The 24,109-nt window shown below is 52.2% G+C and overlaps 1 protein-coding gene across 1 annotated transcript in view; it reads right to left on the reverse strand.

Annotated features, from left to right (window-relative positions):
• Nucleotides 1-24,109, reverse strand: part of SNX29 (sorting nexin 29) — a 563,948-nt gene that overhangs the window by 146,615 nt on the left and 393,224 nt on the right. The window contains exons 17-18 of the mRNA XM_066382590.1: nt 16,824-16,879; nt 14,119-14,200 (exon numbers count right to left, since the gene is read on the reverse strand). Coding sequence (XP_066238687.1) covers nt 14,119-14,200; nt 16,824-16,879 — 138 coding nt within the window. The remainder of the gene's footprint in view (nt 1-14,118; nt 14,201-16,823; nt 16,880-24,109) is intronic.

Genomic DNA, 24,109 nt, shown 5'->3' on the forward strand with positions numbered 1-24,109 from the left:
AGCAAAGAAGAAAGGAAGAAAATAAGAAGACCCTCAGGCCGATACCCCAGCCCATCTCCCTGCCCAGTGCCCTGGAGGGCGGTTGCCCCGGCCGCCAGACAGAGCCAGACAGCGCAAAAGCAGCAAGTGGCCTGGGAAACAGGCAGCTTCCATCCGAGCTCATTCGGAACCAGGCCCTCTGGACTCTGGGCAGACGAGGTGTGCGGCGGGGCAAAGTCTGGACTCAGCACATGAAACCCAGAGCATCTTCACGTAGACCAGCGAGGGAAGCACAACAATTTCTATGCAAGAGATGGATGGGTCGTGGAGTAGAACGCAGAGTGCCCACGAGCATCTCATGTGGGGCAGGAGGCTCCAGGGCTCTGGGCGGCCACTGGCTGGCAGCTCTGGAGGGAGCGCCCGTTCCACTGCAGATCTGAGCGTGGGGCCAGGCACGGAGGAGAGGCTTGGGAAGGGTTTGATGACAGAAGAAATAACGGGGCTGTGACCCCAAACTCTGGGCTCTCCTTGCTCTGTGTTAGTGGACAGGAGGGGAAAAGTTTAGGAAAAGCAGAGAGACACCGAGGTTTAGGAAGGACCACCAATAAATAGCCTCTCTGACTCAGAATCCGTGAGCAGAGCACTGCCTGTCCTGGTGTTCTCGTCTTCCAACAAGCTGACAAGAGGGGCTGAGGATGAGACAGGGGCCCCAGGTGTGTTTCCGGGCCCAGCCGCCCAGGCAGGGGGAGAGGCGCGAGGGAGGGAGGCCCGGGCCACACGCTGCAAGCAGCCACTCCCTCCGTCACCAAGGATCCTCAGACAAGCTTTCCGGGCAGACTTCCCATCATGCACTCTGGCCAGAGCTCCTCCCAGGAGAGATATGAATTTAATGATCATCGTTTTTGCTACCCCATAAAAATAACTCAAACCTTCGGGAGGTATTCAAGGGAAGACTGGGCGTTTGCGGCCTGGGTTCGTCAGCATGAGGGCACACAGCGTGGCACTTTACAGAGTGTGCCATCTTTTCTCCAGGGAGTCTAGCTGAGGAGAAGACTCCATCTACCTGTCAGCTCTGACCAAGTCCCCTCTTCCAGCCTTATTTCATCCCCTGATGGAGCCAGATAATGTTCTGGGGGTGAGGCACCTCATTTTTCCTGCTGCAAACGATGACAGGTGGGCCCCTGTCATCAGGCGGGAAGAAGGTTTGATGGATGCACACACTAGGCATTAGATACCAACCTTCCTGGGAGGAGACCTTGATGGCTGAATTACTTCATCTAGGAATGTTTTTTTAATTTTTATTTTTTGTTCAGGCAAGAAGGTTAGGGAGAAGTGACAATCTGTCCTTCCTGTGTAATTACAAGACTTCATTCAAACACATCGTATGGTGCCTGAGGTGGCTATGAAAGATAAGGTTTCCAGAGACAGACTCCTGAACACGCCCCAACTGGGATCCACCCGGCAAGCCCTCTATAGGGGAATGCTCTGCCTATCTGGGGCTGCTGATCCATTGCTTGGCAACTGAGCTATTTCAGCACCTGAGGCGAGGCCATGGAGCCATTTTCAGAGCCCGGGGCCAACTTGCTCAAACCTTTGGAGCCATGGCTGCAGAAGGCAAAGACAAAGAGAGAAGGGGGGAGGTGGAGAAGCAGATGGTCGCTTCTCCTGTGTGCCCTGACCGGGAATCAGACAGGACTCCACACTCCAGGCCAATGCTCTACCACTGAGCCTACTGGCCAGAGCCTGTTGAGTGCATTTCAGTCAAGACTTCGAGATGGCCCTGCCGAGCTGTTGGGGAAGACCATCTCAGCCATTATGAGGGTCCTGCCCCCTTCCTACAGGACAAGGTGGGTGTCCACGGTGCCTGGGTCACCTAGAGGGGCCTCTGCCCTGCAGACACTGGGCGCTTGTGGCCAGCCTGTGGGGTCCTGCCCGGCTCCCTGCCCTCACAGCACACAGGCACGCTAGAGTTTGGCCCAGGCCGGGGCCCCAGACTCTCCCGGAGGTCTCGCCTGTCCTGGCGCCCTGCCACCTGGTGCTCCTGGGGACAACACAAATGCAGAGGTCTCTCTTTAGAAAACAAAAACTTTAGGCGTCTGAATAACAACAGGCAGGCAGGAAAACGTCTTTGTCTGGACTTCTACCTTCACCAGAAATGTCCCTTCCGAGGAGCGGACAGGAAAGGGCCCGATGCGGAGACCTGGAACAGAGACTTCCGCAGGAAAGCACGGAGGACCGGCCACCCTAGCCGAGTTCCTCCTCAGGTTCCTCTCTCTGACGGTGGAGGGGAAGGGGGATATGGCGGCCCCACTGAGGGCCCACTGAAGCCATGTTTAATGCCCTACAACAAAGAGAAGGACTTCCAAACACCCCTCTCACTTATTAATGTCATTATCTACTTCCTGCCTCATTTGGGAAAAAAAAATTAAGGTAAGCTCTGAAAAACTGACACCAGCATCTAAAAACAGTAAGGGAAGTTGGTACTGCCAGCCAGGCGGCTCTGAAAGCCGCAGGCTCAGGCGGGAAGGGCCAGGGCCGTGCGCCTGGGACAGGCCCGTCCCGCACGTGTGCCTGTGCACAGCGCCGCCCACCATGGCTCAGAGCATACAGGGCAGTTTCGGCTGCACTGACCACCTCCTCCTGCCTCAGAGCGGCCACTGTCCCTTCCCCTCCCGGCTTCTCCATCAGAGGAGGGGCTGAGAAGACTGGGACAGCAGGCCTGGAGCAGGGGGTCTGGGCAGGCCTCCTCAGAGCCTGGGGGTCTTGGCTCCAACTGGGGCAAGGAAGTGAAGGCTTTGAGCTCAGGGGGCCTCAGAGACCGTCTTACCAGACTGGAGGAGACAGAGGCCCACAGGAGGAGTGGTTTGGCCATGACACACAGAGCAGGGCAGGCCTGGACACGGCTCTAGACTCCCGTGCAGTGCACCTTCCTGAGACCAGGTGCTTCCCCTGCTCCCCTGGCTCACCCCTCCCCTCAGAGCCCCGTGGAGACCGCTGCACCCTGCTCCCCTGGCTCACCCCTCCCCTCGGAGCCCCGTGGAGACCGCTGCACCCTGCTCCCCTGGCTCACCCCTCCCCTCGGAGCCCCGTGGAGACCGCTGCACCCTGCTCCCCTGGCTCACCCCTCCCCTCGGAGCCCCGTGGAGACCGCTGCACCCTGCTCCCCTGGCTCACCCCTCCCCTCGGAGCCCCGTGGAGACCGCTGCACCCTGCTCCCCTGGCTCACCCCTCCCCTCGGAGCCCCGTGGAGACCGCTGCACCCTGCTCCCCTGGCTCACCCCTCCCCTCGGAGCCCCGTGGAGACCGCTGCACCCTGCTCCCCTGGCTCACCCCTCCCCTCGGAGCCCCGTGGAGACCGCTGCACCCTGCTCCCCTGGCTCACCCCTCCCCTCGGAGCCCCGTGGAGATCACTGCACCCTGCTCCCCTGGCTCACCCCTCCCCTCAGAGCCCCGTGGAGATCGCTGCACCCTGCTCCCCTGGCTCACCCCTCCCCTCGGAGCCCCGTGGAGATCGCTGCACCCTGCTCCCCTGGCTCACCCCTCCCCTCAGAGCCCCGTGGAGATCACTGCACCCTGCTCCCCTGGCTCAGTCCTCACCTCAGAGCCCCGTGGAGATCGCTGCACCCTGCTCCCCGCTCCCCCGTCCTCCGGGGACACCACCCCTGCCCTGCGCCCTGCCGGAGCTGTTCCCAGGAATGACAGTTACTACTGCTAAGAGGGTCTGCCCGCCATTAGGGGCACCACCACGTCAGCAAGGGTGGCTTAGCTACATCCTTTGTTGTTTTTGTGCATCCTGTTTGAAACATTCAACACTTGTCATTATTTTTTTTTTCTTTCATTTTTCTGAAGCTGGAAACAGGGAGAGACAGTCAGACAGACTCCCGCATGCGCCTGACCGGGATCCACCCGGCACGCCCACCAGGGGCGATGCTCTGCCCACCAGGGGGCGATGCTCTGCCCATCCTGGGCGTCACCATGTTGCGACCAGAGCCACTCTAGCGCCTGAGGCAGAGGCCACAGAGCCATCCCCAGCGCCCGGGCCATCTTTGCTCCAATGGAGCCTTGGCTGCGGGAGGGGAAGAGAGAGACAGAGAGGAAAGCGCGGCGGAGGGGTGGAGAAGCAAATGGGCGCTTCTCCTGTGTGCCCTGGCCGGGAATCGAACCCGGGTCCTCCGCACGCTAGGCCAACGCTCTACCGCTGAGCCAACCGGCCAGGGCAACACTTGTCATTATTAACACCCACCTTCTCCCTCAGAACTCAGCTGCTTCATCCTCAGATGTATGTCGCCAAGCCTGACCCCTCCCTTCCCAACTCAACCCAGACACTCAGTAAGTGACACCCGTGACCACAAAGCAAAACTAGTTTATTAACCACCCACCTAATAAGTGCCCTGAGCAGCTCTCTGGGTAAAACTTGGGTTATTTGGGGCCCCAGTGAGTAAGGAGAGGGAGAGTAAGGTTACCCTAAGACACAGCAGAGAGACAAAGGGTTCAAAGGCAACGTGTCCACGTGCTACTCTATGTGCCACCGGCAGGATGGTCTCTTACAAGTCACTTCTTTCCATGTCCTCAAATAAAAAACCAATACAGAAAAGGAGTCAGGAGTCAAACCCGGACCTCCCACCCACCAAAATGGCGCGTCCACCTCTACTACAGACTACTTTAAAGGCACATGTCTGTCTTCCAGCTTTCCAAGTATGAAGTAAGAGAACTGAAATAAGTCTTTCAAACACTCTCTCTCTCTCTCTCTCTCTCTCTCTCTCTCACACACACACACACACAGGCCAGCTCTCCATTTTCTTTCAACTCCAGTACTCTATAACTTGATAAATTTAGGTGGAAAGTGTCTGCCTTAACGAAGTTCTCAAATTCCGAGGGACCCATTAATCCCACACTCTGATCTTCAAAGCTCTCTCTGCTTTATGAGACCATTACCTTGTCACCAATATCAACTGCTCACGGGAGTTCTGACAATGAGTGATGGGTCAATGAAATTGTGGGCAGAATTCCTTGGAGGAAATGAGTGATGAAAACAAGTTCATTTCCCTGAAACGCATGCTGGTGCGGACGCCCATGGGGTGGGCAGGGAGCTGCATGGAGGGGAGAGAAGGAGGGACAAGGCACATCCTATGTGTGGCCCATGGAGTCATGGCTTCCTCATCGATAAAACGGGGGTGATGACAATAGTGCCTTCCTCATAAGGTAGCTGAAAGGATTAAATGACAACGTACTGTACATTAAAATGCCTGTGGCCACTGGCTGCCGAGCCAGTGGGAGCTCCCACCCGTCTCAGCTGTCAGGGGTGCCCACCGCCCATTCAGAGACTGAGCTGGGCAGATGCCCATTCTCCCAACTGCCCTTCCAGCTACAGCAGGCTATGTGCCCTCCCCTTGGGTCAACAGGATCTAATGGAAGGACGCAGGAGGGCTCCCGGCAAAGATTTCCCTTTTTGCTAAAGGAACACGTGTAAACACTTCTTTCAAACAAGAACACTGTCTTGTAACGAGAAAGTGCTAGGAGCACTGGAAGCCATTCCACAGGCCTGGAGGGGGAAACCAGGAGAATCTTAAGAGATGGGCTCACTCAAGGCCAGAGGTGGATTTAACAGAGGGCACAATGGGCGTGTGCCCTGGGCCCCGACTTCTGAAGGGCCCCGCAAAACCCCAACTTTACATTTTTTTCTAATGACACCAAGTTTGGTTTCATATGTGCAATTTTAACAGTAATATTTTTTATTTCTTTAAAAACGTGGTTAACATGTATTTTTATTTTCCCTGTTTCTCTCTCTTTTTTTAAGGGGCCCAATATTTCCTTCTGCGCCCAGGGCCTCAACCGACCTTAATCCGCCTCTGCCCAAGGCACTGATACCACTGAGCTGTAGAACACTTCACTCCCCAACTTTCCATCGTGTGGGTTCACTCCTAACGCTAAGTCATGTTGAGGACGACAATCTGTTACTTGCAGCCAAAAGCATCCCTAACACAGTATAGGAAGAACTTACTTCAACGCACTTCACAGATGCTGCTTTTTTTTTTTTTTTTTTTTAACAAATTGAAGGTAAGGCCCTCCAGCAGCAAAAAGATTATGACTCACTGAAGGCCCAGATTCGAATTAGCCTTTTTAAGAAAAAGTATTTTAAAATAAGGTATGTATATTTTTTAGATATAACGTTATCACACACTTACTAGACTATAGTCTTGTGTAAACATAACTTCTATATGTATTGGGAAATCCAAACTTTCATGTGACTCACTCTATTGCAGCGGTCTGGACCTGACCCTGTGGACCTCCAAGGTATGCCTGTACTTAATACTCCACGATTCACCAGCGCTTGTTTCTATGCCAACTGGGAAATGGAGATGCCCCAAAGTCCAATATGGGAACTCTTGCCTGTTTGCGGCAGAGAGAGCCTTAGAGGAGACAAAGGTTTTACGGCAGATCCGGAAGCAGATGCCCTCCCTGACGGCCATCAGCAACAACCAACACAGCTGCAGTGCACTGTGGGAAAGAGGGGCCAGTGCAGCAGACCTGGGGTGGGACCCCCACCTGAGGCTGCCCCAGCTGTAAATCTGGCGACTGAAACCGAGGATATATACTGTATTCAGACCAGCACGCCCATGGGGCTCATGGCTCCAGATAAAAAGGCCACGTCAAATTGTGATGCTACCCTGGGAACCTCCCTGAGGGAGGAGGAAGAGGGTGACAATGCTGTGGCACCCTGGAGACACTGGGCAATCGTGCCAGTGGTCCAGTTCACTATTCAACAGGTAATGGCTGCGCTTAAATTCAAAACGAGACCAAACTCAGCTGGCAAAACTATAACACACTGGGGCCTGGGTACCAATTCCTTCAGGCCTCTAGGGCAACGTTTCTCAATCGCTGGTCTGCGACCAGTCCGCCAGAAACTTCATGCTGGTCCATGAAAGAGTGAGCCACCCTGATGTGATACGAAGATCACAGACCCAATGATCTTAGTTAAATTTACTTATGCTCAGAGTGATTTCTGCCTTAGCAGTCCCCCAAATAGTTCTATTTTCACCGGTCCCCGAGTGTAAAAAGTTGGAAGACCATTGCTCTAAGGCAGGGGTCCCCAAACTACGGCCCGTGGGCCGCATGCGGCCCCCTGAGGCCATTTATCCGGCCCCCACCACACTTCCAGAAGGGGCACCTCTTTCATTGGTGGTCAGTGAGAGGAGCACATTGACAATCTCATTAGCCAAAAGCAGGCCCATAGTTCCCGTTGAAATACTGGTCAGTTTGTAGATTTAAATTTACTTGTTCTTTATTTTAAATATTGTATTTGTTCCCATTTTGTTCTTTTACTTTAAAATAAGATATGTGCAGTGTGCATAGGAATTTGTTCATAGTTTTTTTTTATAGTCCGGCCCTCCAATGGTCTGAGGGACAGTGAACTGGCCCCCTATGTAAAAAGTTTGGGGACCCCTGCTCTAAGGAATCCCATTTGGGAAATGAATCATGAAACTAGGTTTCATTTTCTGAGCACAGGCTCCCCAGCAAGAAGAGCTCGCCCCTCCGCAACGCCTCCACGGAGCCTTGCACACTGCCCTTGAGGACAAAGGTCTCTCGCTGCTGCAGCCCGAGGCAGCTGATGAGCAGCCCTAGATCCAGGGAATGCTGAAGAAGGGCTTGTTTGAACACACGAACCTGGCAGAGACATTAGGTTCAGCAGGGGAACTCCTGACTGTGTTCACTTCAGGTTAGTAGGTCACTGAAAAGGGTGCTCACTCAGTAGCTGTGTGCCAGGCCCTGTGCCATACACTTCATCCATCACCATGCGTTGTCAATCTGCAAGATGAGTGGCAGTTCGTCCCTCCCGCCCGCACCTCTCTCTCTCCTCTCTCCTGTCCTCGCCATGAGAGGATGTTATGTTAACTCCACAGCGTCTGCCTCCCACCTGGACTGTCAGGTTGTGGGGGAGCTCAGTGTCTAGTCGCATTCACCACCGCTCTGCAGAGCCAGCACGTGCCTGGCATATAGAAGGCCCTCAATAAACAGCTCTAAGACAAATAAAAGAATTGTGCTGTGATAGAAAAAGAACAGTTCTCCTATTTGGAAAATCTGAACACAGTAACAGAAAATAACAGTGACACACGTCCAAGGGGAGGCAAACAGTTTTGTTCGTTTTGGTTGTGCGCCTGTATCAGGCCCTCCTGGGAGCCGGGAGCGTTCCAAGAACAGCTGGGGGTTAATGGGGTCATCCTCAGAGGCGCTGAGGTCCTGGGCTCTGAGTGATGGAAAGTTCTGGAGGAAGGAGCAAAAAGAACAGACAAAGGCTCCCGTGGTTTTGCTTATCATGCAGCACATAAGCCAACCGGCTGGAGTGAAACTCAGAATTCAGATGACCCACAGCTGCCCTTCCCGCCGGCCTTGCACACACAGGTATGGCCGGAAGGACCGGACGGGAATAAGAGAGACTCTCCTCAGCTTCAGAAGTGGCCCTTGTTGCCCCCAAACCTGGCACAGCACCCTCCAGGGTGGAGGCCCTCACGGTGCATGTTTACTGCAGCAGTGGCCCCCACCTCTGCACTGGGCGCAACCATTTCATCCTTCTCTACTTAATGAATTCCTCCCTCTCTGCAAAGCTACACATTATGAAAGCAAAACGACAGAGCTATAAGTACAGGAAAACTTGGGGGCTCAAGGGGTAAGCCACCTTAGAAAAGAAAATGAATAGGAAGAGCTGAGAAACCCGAAACTGCAAAGTGCAAAAACATCAACAGCGTCCTCGCTACCTGCAGCCCCACGCAGCCTGCCCAGGCCCTGTGATCTATGATTAACAGGAAAAAGAAAGGCTCTCCCCTGCGTCGCATATATAAATATCCTCCACTAGGATGACCCTGGAAAAACACTGTCCGGGCTCCAGGATTTCCTGCTGCGGTGGAGGGAGCCCTCAGATACTCAGCGGGTCTTCCCGGGACAGCAGCTCTCCTCTAAGCCAAGCCTGTGGTTTCTAGCAAAGGGCACTTATTCTAGAAGGAAAAGGCTTTGCTGAAACAAAGCAGCCTCTTTACAAAGGAGACCTAATTAGTTGTGCTGTGCAAATGGAATACTGTGCAGCAGCCAATATTTCTGGTGGCTAAATTCAAAGGCTGCGTTACTCCCACACAGAGGTCTGAATCCAGCTGTACTCACAGCAAATGGTCCCCCTCAAAGGGGAAGACCTAAGGGCTCACACCAATTTAGTGGCTGTAATATTTGCTTAAGAAAAACCAGGCAGGTTGTTTTAAGGTCTAGCACGCCTTCACAAACACAACGGTAGGGTGTTAAGACAGCGGACCTCAAACTTGTCTGGAAGTCAGGGCATTCAGGGAATAATGTCAAACATTTACAAAGGCGGGAACTAGGAACTCACTGATTAACAGCAGATGTAACCATTTCAGATGGAAGTGATGGGAAATCAAACCCAGAAGCACAACTGTGTTAACACAGGGAGGAAGACAGAAAATACTAAGCAAGACCAGTTAGTAGACTGCGTTTTTGTTCCTTCCATTTTCTTTGTTGCTGCTTAACCATTTTATCTCTGGCTAGAGTCTGACGCAGCCAATTGTTAGCGGGGCCAGAAGTGTAAGAAATATTCATGGATGAGAAAGTTAAATGAAAAAGTTCTAGACATCAATTCTACTTGTTCTAAAAACTGGTTGAAGACTGCCACTTCTTGCTCTCAGTTCCAGAACACGCCTCAGCCTCCTTCCCGGACCACAGGAAACCGCTGCACCCAGAGGTAGAAACCTTTGTTAATGACTTGCGCTCGGGCCTCTGAAGGGACAGCACTTCTTGCCAGAGTCCTTTGTGCCAGATGACTCCAGACCGCTTCCCGTTCCTTTGACACTTCAGGGTACATTTTCCAAGCATCCAGGCAGATTCTCAGGCAGTGTCTCCTGGCACTGCTCAAACGAGAGGTTCCAGGGAGCACCTCTTCCACGGCCAGGGCAGCCCACTGTGAACCGGTACCCGCGTTAACAATTTTCCAAAGCAAAACCGCCCCCACCTGGCTCTGGCCTTGGCAGGCCTTTGACGGTAACGTATCCGCGGTGGACCCAGGCAGCCCCACAGACGGTGCCTGGCTGGGCGGCAGGGTGCCCTTGGCCCACCACTCGGAGGCAGAGGGCACCCACGCAGGCAGGACCTTGGTCAGGCCGGGTCTTCCCTTCCGAATAAAGCAACTACCCCAGTTCTTTCAGGGATTTTTAAAGAGCTGGACTCCACCCTCGTTCATGGTATCTGCAAACTGGTACCTTGTCAGAAAATGCTATTTGGACTGATAAGAACTGTCACAGAATGAGATGCTCCTCTGTGCTTGTGTTTTCTCACCCATTTAATGGAGATCATGAAGTGGAGATCATTAAATGGAGGGTCCTCACCTCACACCTGTCGCGAGGACTGAGGAGCTGTTTATGTAAAACACACAGGGCAGTGCTGCTTAGTAGTACTACTGCTGTTACTGTTTTATCGCAATCTACCCATTCCTTCACATCCGTGTTTCCCAAATATTATTCATTCACCCAGCTTGGGCCTAAACTTCTTGCTGTTTTCACTATGTTTATTTAGTGTATTTCTTTAAGCTGAATCACTTTCTACTTGTATTTATTTTATTTTATTTTGTTTTGTGGGTGTGACAGAGAGAGTCAGAGAGAGGGACAGATAAGGACAGACAGGAAGGGAGAGAGATGAGGAACATCAATTCTTAGTTGCGGCTCCTTAGTTGTTCATTGATTGCTTTCTCGTATGTGCCTTGACCCGGGGGCTACAGCAGACTGAGTGACTCCTTGCTCGAGCCAGAGATCTTGGGCTTAAGCTGGTGAGCCTTGCTCAAACAAGATGAGCCCACGCTCATGCTGGCGACCTTGGGTTCTCGAACCTGGGTCCTCCACATCCCAGTCCGACACTCTATCCACTGTGCCACCGCCTGGTCAGGTTACTTGTATTTATTTTAAAAGGGAATTATACATCACCACAGTAAACAGAAAAATATAATTCTCCAATTCTATAACTAGAAAGCAATGTACAAATAAACACAAGAAAAACCAAAACAAGGTAAATGAGTAAGCTCGAGTCTGCCGCCTGCCACAGGCGCTGATCCCAATGTCCTCTGTCTTTCTCTTAAGAACAATTATCAGGGGTCTCAAACTCAACTCAGCATGTGGGCCGCAGAGCAAGATCACAGCCGTTCGGCGGGCTGCACTAGGTCTACAAAAGGCAACTGTTACGCAACACTTTTCTCACTGCAGTTGAAAACAAAAAAAAATCAGTACAACAAGCACAATCGTACATGCAGTTTACTCAGTGTCACAAAACGACCAGAAACTAGTTCGCATCACAACTGCTGTTAACTAAGCTAATATCTAGCTAGGATGCTAGAGAAATGAAAAATAAAAGAAGGCCCCTAGGCTTACTTAATTTTATCCAAAATATTTTGAACTTCGTGGATTAGTCTGCGGGCCGCACAAAATTGTTCAGCGGGCCGCATGCGGCCCGCGGGCCGCGAGTTTGAGACCCCTGGATTAGATGGCGTTAAAGGCCCAGTGGCCACGCGGAGCCTCTTCCGCTGGGTGATCACAACCACCGCAGAGCTGTGGCCGTCTCCCTGCAGGGTGTGCACCACTGTCCAGCCTCCGCTCTCCTGAGCCCATCCCAGCACAGAAAGCCATTCTGCTGTCCCCCACTCTGGGGAACACTAGCCAAAGCATGTGCTTGATATCTTAAACAAGTCACCTTCTATCCAATATCATTTATGATTAAAAAAAACAAACATTGTAACAAAGGTTTTCTAAAACGCTTTGGAACACATGCTCAGATTTTGCTCTGGAGGCCCCCAGCAGCAGCGTCATTAGCTAGAAGGAGAAAAACGACCACATTCAGAGGTGCCACTCCCCCCACTCCAACATCCAGGAAGGTTTCAGAGCCCAGGATGAGGGCTGAAACTTCCGTGCGTGATGTGGGAGCTCCAGGCCCGTGGCTGAGGAAATCCGGGCCACGTCCTCTGTGCCACTGGTTGGACCACACCCGGGAAGGCTCTGACACCCTGTACGGGGAGAGAGTGGCTTGAATGTCACTGTGACCACCGTGGAAACAATCTCCCAGACAACAGCGTATTTGCTGTGTCCATCTCATTTCATAACTGACTTTCAGAAGCTAAAACCTGCCAAGTTGCTTTCGGGGTGAGGAGGGGAAAGAGTCCTAAATGAAAGGTCAAGGAAACCTCTCCAGTGATACCAGCATTTTCATTTCGCTCTAAAAAAAAAGGCTGTCTGCTTCACTTTTCATCCTCAAGACAATACCCCCGAGCTTTCTGATGACAAGGCAGAACTTGAATGGCACTCAAACAAGGGGGAATTTGTTTGTTTGGATTTGGGATAAAAAGAGGAAGAAAGAGAAGATATTCAGAAATCTGGGCCCTGGCTGGGTAACTCAGTTGGCTAGAGCCTGTCCTGACATGCTGAGGTTGTGGGTTCGATCCCTGGGCAGGACACACATAAGAATCAAGCAACGGCAGCATGAATAAGTGAAATAACAAACTGATGTCTCTCTCTCCCTTTCTCTCTCTCTCAAAATCAGTAAATATTTTAAAAAGAAATCCATCATACATAATTCTCTTTTTTAAGTCATAGCTGAGAGCAAGACAGACACTCAGCTTCTCTAACACTTTATTTTAAAGCACTGGTGTTGCCCAGCTAAACAAGCTAGAATGACGTTTTGGTGCAAGCTTCCTTGCCAAAATCCTCTGTCCGTAAGATTCTGCGTAAGATGTGTGCGTCCTGCTTGTGCTCGTTTCTCTAGAACACATGTTCACCACCAGACCTGCCACCGGAGTCCAAACACGGAGATAGTTTTAGAAGACAAAAAATGAATAATTCTCATGCTAATAAGAGCTTTTCAAGGTAGGTGTTATTATTATTTGCACTTTACAGATAAGAAAGCTAAGATTTACTTAAGGCCACAAAATTAAAACCAGGGCTTTTATTTTTAAATTCAATGGCATTTTTTTTCATCATCCCAGTCTCTGGGGAAAATATCTTAAAAGAATTCTTTAGTGGGTCAATTCCCCACTAAGAAAAATGGCAACAAAACTCAAGGCTTTTCACAGAGCTTCTAGGGAATAAAACAAAATCTAACGAAAACCATTGTGGTACAAGAAGACAGCAGAACCGGAAGCAGCTATGAGTCAGGGCTGGAAACAGAACACCAGTCCAAGGACAAGTGAAACCAGTGGCAGGAGGTCAGGACCCAAGGCCAGAAAGAAGAAAGACAAAAAGAAGATAAGCGGGTGGGGCTGGAAGAGGCATCAGAAAATCCGAGAAAAGATGGAAAACCGGGGTCGCAGTTACTTAGGCAGAGCAGCCGCCAGACAGAGAAAGGCCCCATGTCCCAGACACTCGACCCCCATCCAGCGGGTGGCCGAAGGAGACTGAGGAGCCATCTGAAGTTTCTCCTGTCAACTACCTGCTGCCCTCTTCGGGAAGAGTGGCCTGGTTTACATCTGGGGAACCACATCTCCCCTCTCATACACACTTGGTCAGTAAGGTCTACTCCAACCCCAGTGGTAGCAGGGGTCACATGGTCCAAACCTGGCCAATCACAGAAGTCTACCACCCAACCCCAAGGTTTAGGAATGGACCTGAGATCCAACACAGAGCCATACGAAATGCTGGGGACGTGGCTGACGCCACCCTGACAGGCTCAGAGCCTGGCACTGCTGGGAGCCATCTCATCCACCCACAGAGAGCCAGCCCGGGCCGGACGCCTCGCCAGGGGAAAACAGGAGACGGCAGCAGATTCTGCAACACTGGACCAGTCATTCCCAAGGCCAGATCTATGCCTGGACTTAGTTGCAACAGAAGCCAACAAAGCCCATTTCTAAACAAGCTGTCAGAGCTTAGGGGTCACGGCCACACCAAACCAAGAGGACTAACTAGCATGAGAGGCTCTGCCCTGCTCCTGCTCTGAGGAGGGACCACTTCCTCAGGGAGGCTGGGCAGCTGCAACGCTCCTGTCTGCAGGTGGTGGCCTCCTAAGTACAGCACCAGCACTCCACTGCTCAGAGGCGAAGGCACCACGGCATGGCGAACGAGCATCAGAGCTGCCCCAGCGGCGACGCCCAGCTGAACTCCAGGTGCTTACCTGATACACGTGGAAGGCACTGGTCGCCTTGCCCCGGAGGAACACTGACGGGATCCAGACGTTGATCAGCGCCCGGTTTGATCTGACCGAAGAGAAAATCAAAATTGATCATGTCAATTTACCAAAAAGAGGGGAGGAGGGACTGTTTTTCCCTCTGAGAGGCATGGTGTGCAAACAATCTATGACAACATCTCTAACACTTCACAGTGAAGGACCAGTTTAAGTCTCATCACTTGGTCCTCCAAGGTTATTTTTAAAGGACTTACTTTAAAATATTTTTTAAATTTACATATGCAGTTTGTAGTCTGGAATGAGAAAAAGCTGCCCTTCAGTTCTGAGTGACTGCGGCTCAGAATTTATTTGAGCCTCGGTTTCCTCATCTGAAGAAGGGGTAATAACCAGCAGCCCCGTTGAGACTGTGGAGGGTGAGGTGCCACAATGCCCAGGGAGTCTCCGGAGCACCCGGAGGAGCCACACTGCCTCCTCGCTGTGCTCACTTCAGACCTGGCCCCCGTTTTAAGGTGAGGCTCCATGAGAGAGCTCAGGAGACGAACAGCCATGCTACGAGAGCAGCAGAGGTTAGAGCAGAAGGAAGGGAAACAAGAAGTGACCGGGTAGGATACCAGCAGTCCTCTCTCAGCGTCTCCATGACCAAAGAGTTTGTGTAAGACTCAAATAAAACAAGGTTTAAATAAATGCAAATGCAAAATCATTTACCAAGTACCTAACAACTTATGGCTCCATATGCTTTTATTTACATATATATATAATTATTATATATACTTAATCTCATTATATATATATATATAATCTCAGTTAATCCTCATAGGCTATCTAAGGAATTTTCGAGGGTTATTTTGGTTATGTGACAGTTTTGCCTTCTGTGAAGACTTTCAACTCTACTTGTGAGTCACTGTGCATCTAGGCCCCTCCCACCACTGCCACCACATGTCCGCCAGGCGGATCCAGCTCATAGGAGCTGATAATTAACTGCTGCTGAGACATCAAGATCAATCGCAACAGCGATCAAGACAGAGCTGTGCCGTTCTGGACGGGCTGGGAAGTTCTGCACCTCGCCCCTACTCAGAGCTGTTTCGGGGCTGAACGCTTTTCCCCACGCTCCCCTTTTCTCTAAAGACCAGCTCGTGAAAATGTGCCCACCTCCTGTGCTTGGAACTTGAGACGTTAATCATGGAGGGTTCCACGACTTAATGTCTCACAAGCTCTAGAGTCAAGAGCGTTTATTTTCCCAAAGAAATCGCCATCTCCTCAAGCAGCATTTCTCCTGAGCATCGAGCTGAGGTGCTGACCCTCCTCTACTGTTGGTCACTTTCCCGGGGCTCCGGGTACAAATCGCCATTCCGAACTACCAAATTGGTTTGTGTACCCAATAGTCACCCTGTAAAGGTCCCCAAAATTGTACTAGTGCCTAAAGTTACAGATCTCTGGGGAAGAGATGATGTGACCGGAGCAGGCGGAGGCGGCTAGAGGGCAGGGACTGCGGCTTTTCCTCCCTCCATCCAGGACTTGACATGACATCCCCCTGCCATCGGCGCTGGGTAAGTTCTTTTAATACCGAGTCCTTTTCGGTCACAACGGCCACGTTTCTGGGATTCTCCTGTATGGCGTTCACCTGCTCCCCAGCTTGTCCCCTCCTTGGCCCCCCACCAGGCTACACCTCATTGTCCTGTCTGTGCTGGACTCACCCACCCTGGACCATGGGGGGCAAATTCACCTTTGATTTTCATCCTTTACCTCTTAACCACCTGCGCCTCCTCATCCTGCCAGCCTGACTGCCCGTCCACACCCACTGCAGCCACCTGAGCACTGAGGGGGTCCTTGGCACGTGTTTCATGATCTTAGTCTAATCACTGCCATGACCCTGCAAGGCTGGTATCATGACCTTCATCTTATGAATGAGGAAACTCAGGCCCAGTGAGGTTTAGTGGCTTGCCCAAGGTCACACCAATGTGAGTCCTGTAGCTGAGATTTCAACACAGGCCAGCCTGGCTCTGACAGGACATCCTCTCCCATGTCCTGCCCTCTCTCTCCAGGTACAACGCCCTCTCCCATGTCCCCAGCATGACGGGATTATCCATCTGAAACCCAAGGCAACCTGATCAGAAATATTCAATCTGAAGACCAACTAAATTCCTTAGGGGTTATCAGCAGCGGCACCACACAAAATTAGATCCAATCAAAATTCAGACCAATGCATTGAACTATAGTCTCCGACAGCCCAGGGGTTGTAAACTCAGATTCCTACAGGAGACTCACAGACAGTGAAATGAGTGGTGGGCGCCAGCATCAGGCAATAGGGAGAAGTGGGGCTGCGGTTCGCTGATGAGCTCTGCCCTGTGGGAAGGAGGCAGCTGCTGCTCAGCTCTGTGGCCGTGCAGGGATCTGAGGCTTCTTTTAAAGATGATAAAGAAATTTACATTTTTATGTGATATGATACCTTTCAGCTCTTAAATGGCAGCCAAAAATAATAACAATTTTTCAATACAGAAAGGGAAACATTAAATACATATGAAGATCAGCCTCAAGCCACAGACGAACAACTCCCCACCTCTGCAGTCACCAAACCAGCCTGGGCGAACTTCGTCAGTGACTTCTGTTTCCCTGTGTGGTCCTTTTGGGACTCAAGCCAAACCACAGAGTCCTATTTCCAAAGGGCCACTCATAACCAGACGCTGTGAACTTACATTTCAAAATCCGACAAACTCTGGTCTTCAGATGTTTGACTCAAATCTCCAGGCACCTGCCATCAGGAGAGGAAAAAGGGAGACAAAAAATACAACATGGTTACCATGGTTTGCATTATCTTAAAAGAATCCTGCCTCTCGATGATCCCTGAACATTTCCTGTTCAGACGGAGGTGAAGAAGCTGGTGCAGGAAAACAATGAGAGAGTGCGGGGAAGAACGGGCAGAGAGTGCGGGGAAGAACGGGCAGAGAGAGTGCGGGGAAGAACGGGCAGAGAGAGTGCGGGGAAGAACGGGCAGAGACGGTGCTGCAGGGATAAGAATACGCCAGCACGAGAGATCTCAATTATCTTTACAGAAAAAGGGCTGTTAATCCTATCGAGATAATCATAGGCACATAAAAGCATGTAATTTTGTAGCTATAAAGGCTTAGTTAAAATCTGAGATGCAAGATATCAAATGTGCAGTAGAAAAAAATATCATTGTCACCAAGATGAACATCGTACACACGGACAAGCCCAATGCATAAACACCAACAGCCAATGCTACTGCAGATGGCTCCATCCTTTCCCCCAAAGAACACAGAAGCAATTTAAGGCAGCGCAACATGGTTCCTTCTTCAGACTTTGAAGGGCCCCGTGAGAACATGATTGAGTAAGGGAAACTGAACTGCCTAGCGCGACGGCAGTTATTATGTAAAGCAGACAGGGAAATGGCCAGCACCAGTTGATGCCCAATAAATGGTGGTGACATTATCACACCCAGGGAGCACATTTCCTTTTGTGAGCTCATCGAATTCGAATGGGTGAGAGCTTAAGAATGTGGATCAAAACTAAGAGGAACCAAGTGAAACAGAGAAGGGTGCAGGGGAGTAAGGGGAAGAGAGCTTCTATTTCCCACTTCGCACCTGTCAGAGATGTATTACTGCAATCTTCATCAGTCTGGGTAACAATCCCGGGTGGGTGGTACCCCCACCACCACTTTACAGATGAGACTGAGGCCTGGAGAGGCTGTCAAAGCTGCCCAGTCACACATGGAGGAAGCAGATATGAATCCATCTGCCCCACTTCAAAGGCTTTTCTCTACAGACCCTGCCAGAGAGAGGAAAAGCCAGCGCGAAGGTGGGACTTTTAGCCAGGAGCTCTGCTCGTAGAGTGGTTTGGAAGACACAAGAAGGTTCCCCATGAAGAAACAGGGTGCCCTTTGGAGGCAGGAGAATCCAGGGACTATGGAGTCTGCGCTCTGGGGCCACGGGGCTCAGGATCAGCTCCGCTTCTTCCCGACTGACGGTCAGGAACAAACCATTTGATTTCTCTGTGTCCCACTGATCTAATCTGTAAAATAGGTTTAACGGTAGTAATATCATAGGCTATTCTGAGCACAAAGTGAGTCAATAGCTACAGAGTATGCAGTGCAGTACCTGGCAGGTAGAAAGGCCTCAATAACTGACTTAACCATGATAATAACAACATGACAACCATCGAGAAGCAGGGGCAGTGTGCTCTGTTATCCTCGACACTCGACATGAACCTGTGCTGCCAACACAAGGGGTTCTCTTTCTTACACATGGTAGTCCAGAGGAGGACGACCCAGCCAGAGCCCCTTCCAGATGGGTGGAGCTCAGCAACTGAACTGGGATCCTGGCTGCAGACTTTGCTAAGAAGCTGCTTTTGAGAGATTCCTTCAAACCCAACCAGGAGGAAACTGCCTAGCCACTTGGAAAAACTTCCTTTTCAAACGATCAGAACTTCTGGGCCGGGGGGTCAGTGTGGCCTTCCCGTTAAGCTGACTGTCATTTTCATGAGGGTGGCTGGAAGGAGAGAAGCTATCATCTACTAGGAAAACCAAGATCCCCAAACAGCCACTTCCTGTGACTCAGAAATCTCGTTCCCAAGAATTTATCTAGGAGAAACAACCAAAGACATCAACACTTACATCAAAGAACATTCTCCTTCCATTGCTGAGACAAAAAAAAAAAAAAAAAAAAGCAAACAACCTAACAGCCCAATTACAGAGGACTGATTCAAGGAATTATGGCCGGTCCCTATGAGATGGCAGGGTCAGAAATGGGGTACACACATGTACACTCACGAGGGTGCAAGCATAAAAGAAATTCTGGGAGAGTACATAAAAAAAATAGTACTGGGGGATATCACTGATAATAGATTAAGAGAGACTGGGGAGAAAAAAAAGCTTATTTTTTTAAAAAAATAAATGCTTATTTATCTTTTAAATAAACTGCTTTTAAAAAATGTAAATGTGCTTTTGAAGAATAAGCTCGCACTCCTGTGCTGCTGAGAAAGGAGCCCCAGACAGAGATCTAGTTAGAGCAAAGTGGGCTGTGCTGGGTGCCCAACAAGTGGCCTTGACTGCAGAAACGAAGAATTAAGAGTATCAACTTGCCTTTGTTTGGTTTTGCATCAAGAAACTATAGCAGAGAAATTCAGGACACCAACAGAGGGCAGCCTGGGGCGCTGGTGCGGGGCACTGGGAGTGTGGCTCTATACTGAACACCCTTCTATAGCATTTCAGCTTTGAAATAATGCACTACCACCCCAAGTTTAAATAAAAATGCATATGGCCACCAAAAGAGTGCTTTTGATCAATTTTTAAGGGCATAGAAAAAAGCTCCTGGTCTCCGTTTAATAAAAAGCTGCTAGGGACTACAAATGCCTGGTGAGATTCCTTATATAACTTACAATGTATGCTCATCAGCAAAGTCAGAAGGAAGCGGATCCTAAAGGTGGCAGCGAGAGCTCTCCGAGAGAGCGCCCAGGCGGTTCTGGGTTCTATATCGGAACTTCTCTGTACTTTCTACAATGAGGATGCGTTCATCATGTAACCACAAACAGAGACACATTACATATGAAACCATGCATCATATTACTATGTAGATAATATATTTCACAACTTCTTCCCCCCAATGCATGTTGCTAGCATGCAGCCAGCCAGATGGGAGAGACTGCCTTCGAATGCTTGTATGAATCAGGGATGAAATAAGGCAGGGGAAGGCCCTGAGGCACAGCCTCTTCCAGGCACTCTCTCCCCTGATGGAGTGGGCACAGGGGCGGGGGAAGGCCCTAAGGCACAGCCCCTCCCAGGCACACTGTCCCCTGATGGAGTGGGCACGGGGGGGGGGGGGAGGCCCTGAAGGCACAGCCCCTCCCAGGCACTCTCTCCCCTGATGGAGTGGGCACAGGGCGGGGGAAGGCCCTGAGGGCACAGCCCCTCCCAGGCACACTCTCCCCTGATGGAGTGGGCACAGGGCGGGGGAAGGCCCAAAGGCACAGCCCCTCCCAGGCACACTGTCCCCTGATGGAGTGGGCACAGGGCGGGGGAAGGCCCTGAGGGCACAGCCCCTCCCAGGCACACTCTCCCCTGATGGAGTGGGCACAGGGCGGGGGAAGGCCCAAAGGCACAGCCCCTCCCAGGCACACTGTCCCCTGATGGAGTGGGCACAGGGCGGGGGAAGGCCCAAAGGCACAGCCCCTCCCAGGCACACTGTCCCCTGATGGAGTGGGCACAGGGCGGGGGAAGGCCCTAAGGCACAGCCCCTCCCAGGCACACTGTCCCCTGATGGAGTGGGCACAGGGGGGGGGGAGGCCCTGAAGGCACAGCCCCTCCCAGGCACTCTCTCCCCTGATGGAGTGGGCACAGGGGCGGGGGAAGGCCCTAAGGCAAAGCCCCTCCCAGGCACACTGTCTCCTGATGGAGTGGGCACAGGGGGGGGGGAAGGCTCTGAGGGCACAGCCCCTCCCAGGCACACTCTCCCCTGATGGAGTGGGCACAGGGGGGGGGAAGGACCTAAGGCACAGCCCCTCCCAGGCACACTCTCCCCTGATGGAGTGGGCACAGGGCGGGGGAAGGCCCTGAAGGCACAGCCCCTCCCAGGCACTCTCTCCCCTGATGGAGTGGGCACAGGGCGGGGGAAGGCCCTGAGGCACAGCCCCTCCCAGGCACTCTCTCCCCTGATGGAGTGGGCACAGGGCGGGGGAAGGCCCTGAGGCACAGCCCCTCCCAGGCACTCTCTCCCCTGATGGAGTGGGCACAGGGCGGGGGAAGGCCCTAAGGCACAGCCTCTTCCAGGCACTCTCTCCCCTGATGGAGTGGGCACAGGGCGGGGGAAGGCCCAAAGGCACACTCTCCCCTGATGGAGTGGGCACAGGGCGGGGGAAGGCCCAAAGGCACACTCTCCCCTGATGGAGTGGGCACAGGGCTGGGGAAGGCCCTGAGGCACAGCCCCTCCCAGGCACTCTCTCCCCTGATGGAGTGGGCACAGGGGCGGGGGAAGGTCCTGAAGGCACAGCCCCTCCCAGGCACTCTCTCCCCTGATGGAGTGGGCACAGGGGTGGGGGAAGGCTCTGAGGGCACAGCCCCTTCCAGGCACACTCTCCCCTGATGGAGTGGGCACAGGGCGGGGGAAGGCCCTGAGGCACAGCCCCTCCCAGGCACACTCTCCCCTGATGGAGTGGGCACAGGGCGGGGGAAGGCCCTGAGGCACAGCCCCTCCCGGGCACTCTCTCCCCTGATGGAGTGGGCACAGGGCGGGGGGCGGGGGAAGGCCCTGAGGCACAGCCCCTCCCAGGCACTCTCTCCCCTGATGGAGTGGGCACAGGGGCGGGGAGGGGGGGGCAGGACTCTAGAGCCTTCTCTGGCGGGGCTTCAGCCCTCTGAGCCCCCCCCCTACCCCCGCCCAGGCCCCTGAGTCTCCGCTGGCATGATGAGGGGATCAGATGGCATTAACAGATCAGAGAAGGGACCGTGGAGACACCAGCTGCACCATTATGCCCATCACGGCCTGGAAAAGCAGCCTCATCTCAGGCTGGAAGTGAGCAGAGCTCAGACCCAGGGAACCCCCTTGGCAAGAAGGAAGCTTCTGACTGTGCCTTCCCCACAAAGCAGAAGGGGCAGGTGACCAGCAGGACCGATGCAGAAGACAAGACGGGATTTTAAGGACAGGTATCACTTTACAATCACAAGAACAAAGAGCCTCTTCAAAATGATGGATTTCTTAGAAGGCATTTTCTTGACAGATCAGTTTTTCCTAAAGATGCCGGGTTTTAGGAAACAGTGGGTGTAGGTATCTGGGAATTGTTAAATCCTTCTGAAGCCGAAGCTTTTCTTCTAATTTCGTGGTATTACTGGGAGCAGCAAGCTAGGAGACATTTATGTGTCTACTTGAGTTCTGAGGAGGACGGCTGGAGAAAGAATCTGTGAACTTTCTGACCTTGTGGAAAGTTCTGTCTGGAAAATCAGGCCAGGCTCAAAATCAACCTGTTTAATGATAAGTGGTGGCCAAACTTATTAAACATCTGAAAATTTTGTCTTTTCCTGCTGTCTACATAATTGGTGCTAGACAGAGTCAGGGTTTATAGTAATCACCCGGGAAGTGGGCTGTACTTCCTGCTCTGGCTACAAGAAGTATGGAGAAGAGTGTATTTCATTAGAAAAACCAACTTTCTATTGATAATGGCCACAGACATCCCTCGTGACCTCCGGAAGCCCCAGGGAATCAGGAGGACGCAGCTCAGGGGTTAGCCCCCCCGTGATTCACCCTTAACAGGGGCATGAGGAAGTGATTGGCAGCATGGCTGTCTTCATTCACTTCTCCTCCACCCCACAGCAGGGGCCGCTCGCCAGCTGGCCTGTCGCCTGGGAAGTCCCACAGCAAGACGTGGGTGCAGGGAAGGAGAGCCCCTTGCTGGAGAGGTAGGGAAGCCAGAGTCCTGGGTCCTCCCGGAGCAAACAGCTGGGCACTGCACACACCGGAGCTGAAGGGACAGACAAGATCCACGGAGAATCAGCCTCCGGGCTGCATCGGCAAAGAAGCTTCCACACACTTTCTTCACTCAATGTCCTGGTGTGCTTCGGGGCTGGGGAACAGGGACAGGCCAGCCGACAGCAGGGACAGTTCCACCTCATAACGCCCGTGTGGAACTTGGTTGGACACAGGGTCATCCTGACCTTCTGACTGGGAAGTCCTCAAACTTGGGCTGGGAAGAGGGGTCAAATGCTAGAGGCTCTGCCACAAACAATGACAAATACGCTGAGTAAATGCTGATTTAAAGAGGGAGAGAATAAGGAAAGGATGAAAGGAAGAAGGGAGAAGTAGGGAGGGAGAGAAAGGAAAGAAGGAGGGAGGGAGGGAGAGAAGGAAGGTGGGTGGGAGGGAGGGAGGGAGGGAGGAAAAAAGAAAAGGAGGAAAAAAGGAAGGAAGGAAAAAAAGAAGGAAGGATAAAAGGAAGGAAAGACAGAATCAGTCAACTTGCCAAAATCACGGGGGAAGCTCTATCTCCTCCCTCCGGCAGAATCTGGGCCCAGGCAGGTGGCAGACGCACCCTGCTCTTCCTCGGAGCTGCCCTCACTTCCAGTCCTGAGAGGTATGCAAACACAGCAACACCACCATCACCAGACTTCCTGCTCTACACCGTGCCTTCATACACCCCTTCCACACAGCCCTGCAGGAAGAGGAGCCGCTGCCCTTTCCCAGGTGAGGACGACAGAGATCAGCATGAATAAACAGGAAGGATGCCATGCGCCCAACCCAGATCTCCCAGCCCATGGCTCCTCAGCAGCCTCAGCCTGTGAACCCAGGAGGGGAAGCTCACCAATCCCACCTGAGACCCCAGAGGACAGCAGCACAACTGCCACACGAATGAGTCACCATCTTGGATGTCCAGCTCAGTTCAGCCCCAGGTGACGGTAGCCCCAGCCGACACCTTATGGTGTACCATAACCACCCAGCTGAGCCCAGTCAGCCCAAACAATCATAAGAGATAAGAAACGAACGTGCTTTTTAAGTCGTTAAGTTTTGGGATGGTTTGACATATAGCAATTAGTCCAAAAAGTAATTTGTCCGAGGTCACTCAGCTAGTAAGTGACAGAGGTAAGATCCAAATGCAGGTGGCCTGGCTCCAGTGTCTGCACTTCTCACCACCATGCTCCCACTACGAAGCCCCGGTCTTTGCATTTTGCAACTGCATATGAGGAAGCCCAGAAGATGAAGTCAGGCGGACTCACACTGAGCGCCTCAGCTGGTGCGAGAACTGAGCCCTCCGACGGGGTGAAGGAAGTCTGCAAGGGCTCGCTCAAGCGCAGACGTGCTCGGTGCGAGGCTGGGTCTACCCTAGGCCTTTCTCACAGCCTGTTTCCTCTGTCTCCACAGAGCGATTTAGGTAGGCACTGGCCTGGAGGCGAAGGCACGGACCTGGCCCAGTCCAAAGTGGCCGGTTTTCCCCCTCAGAAACCCAGCTCCTTTTCCATCTCTGGATACACAAGTCACTCTTC

This window comes from Saccopteryx leptura, chromosome 4, assembly GCF_036850995.1.
Source record: "Saccopteryx leptura isolate mSacLep1 chromosome 4, mSacLep1_pri_phased_curated, whole genome shotgun sequence".
NCBI classification, from domain to species: Eukaryota; Metazoa; Chordata; class Mammalia; order Chiroptera; family Emballonuridae; genus Saccopteryx; species Saccopteryx leptura.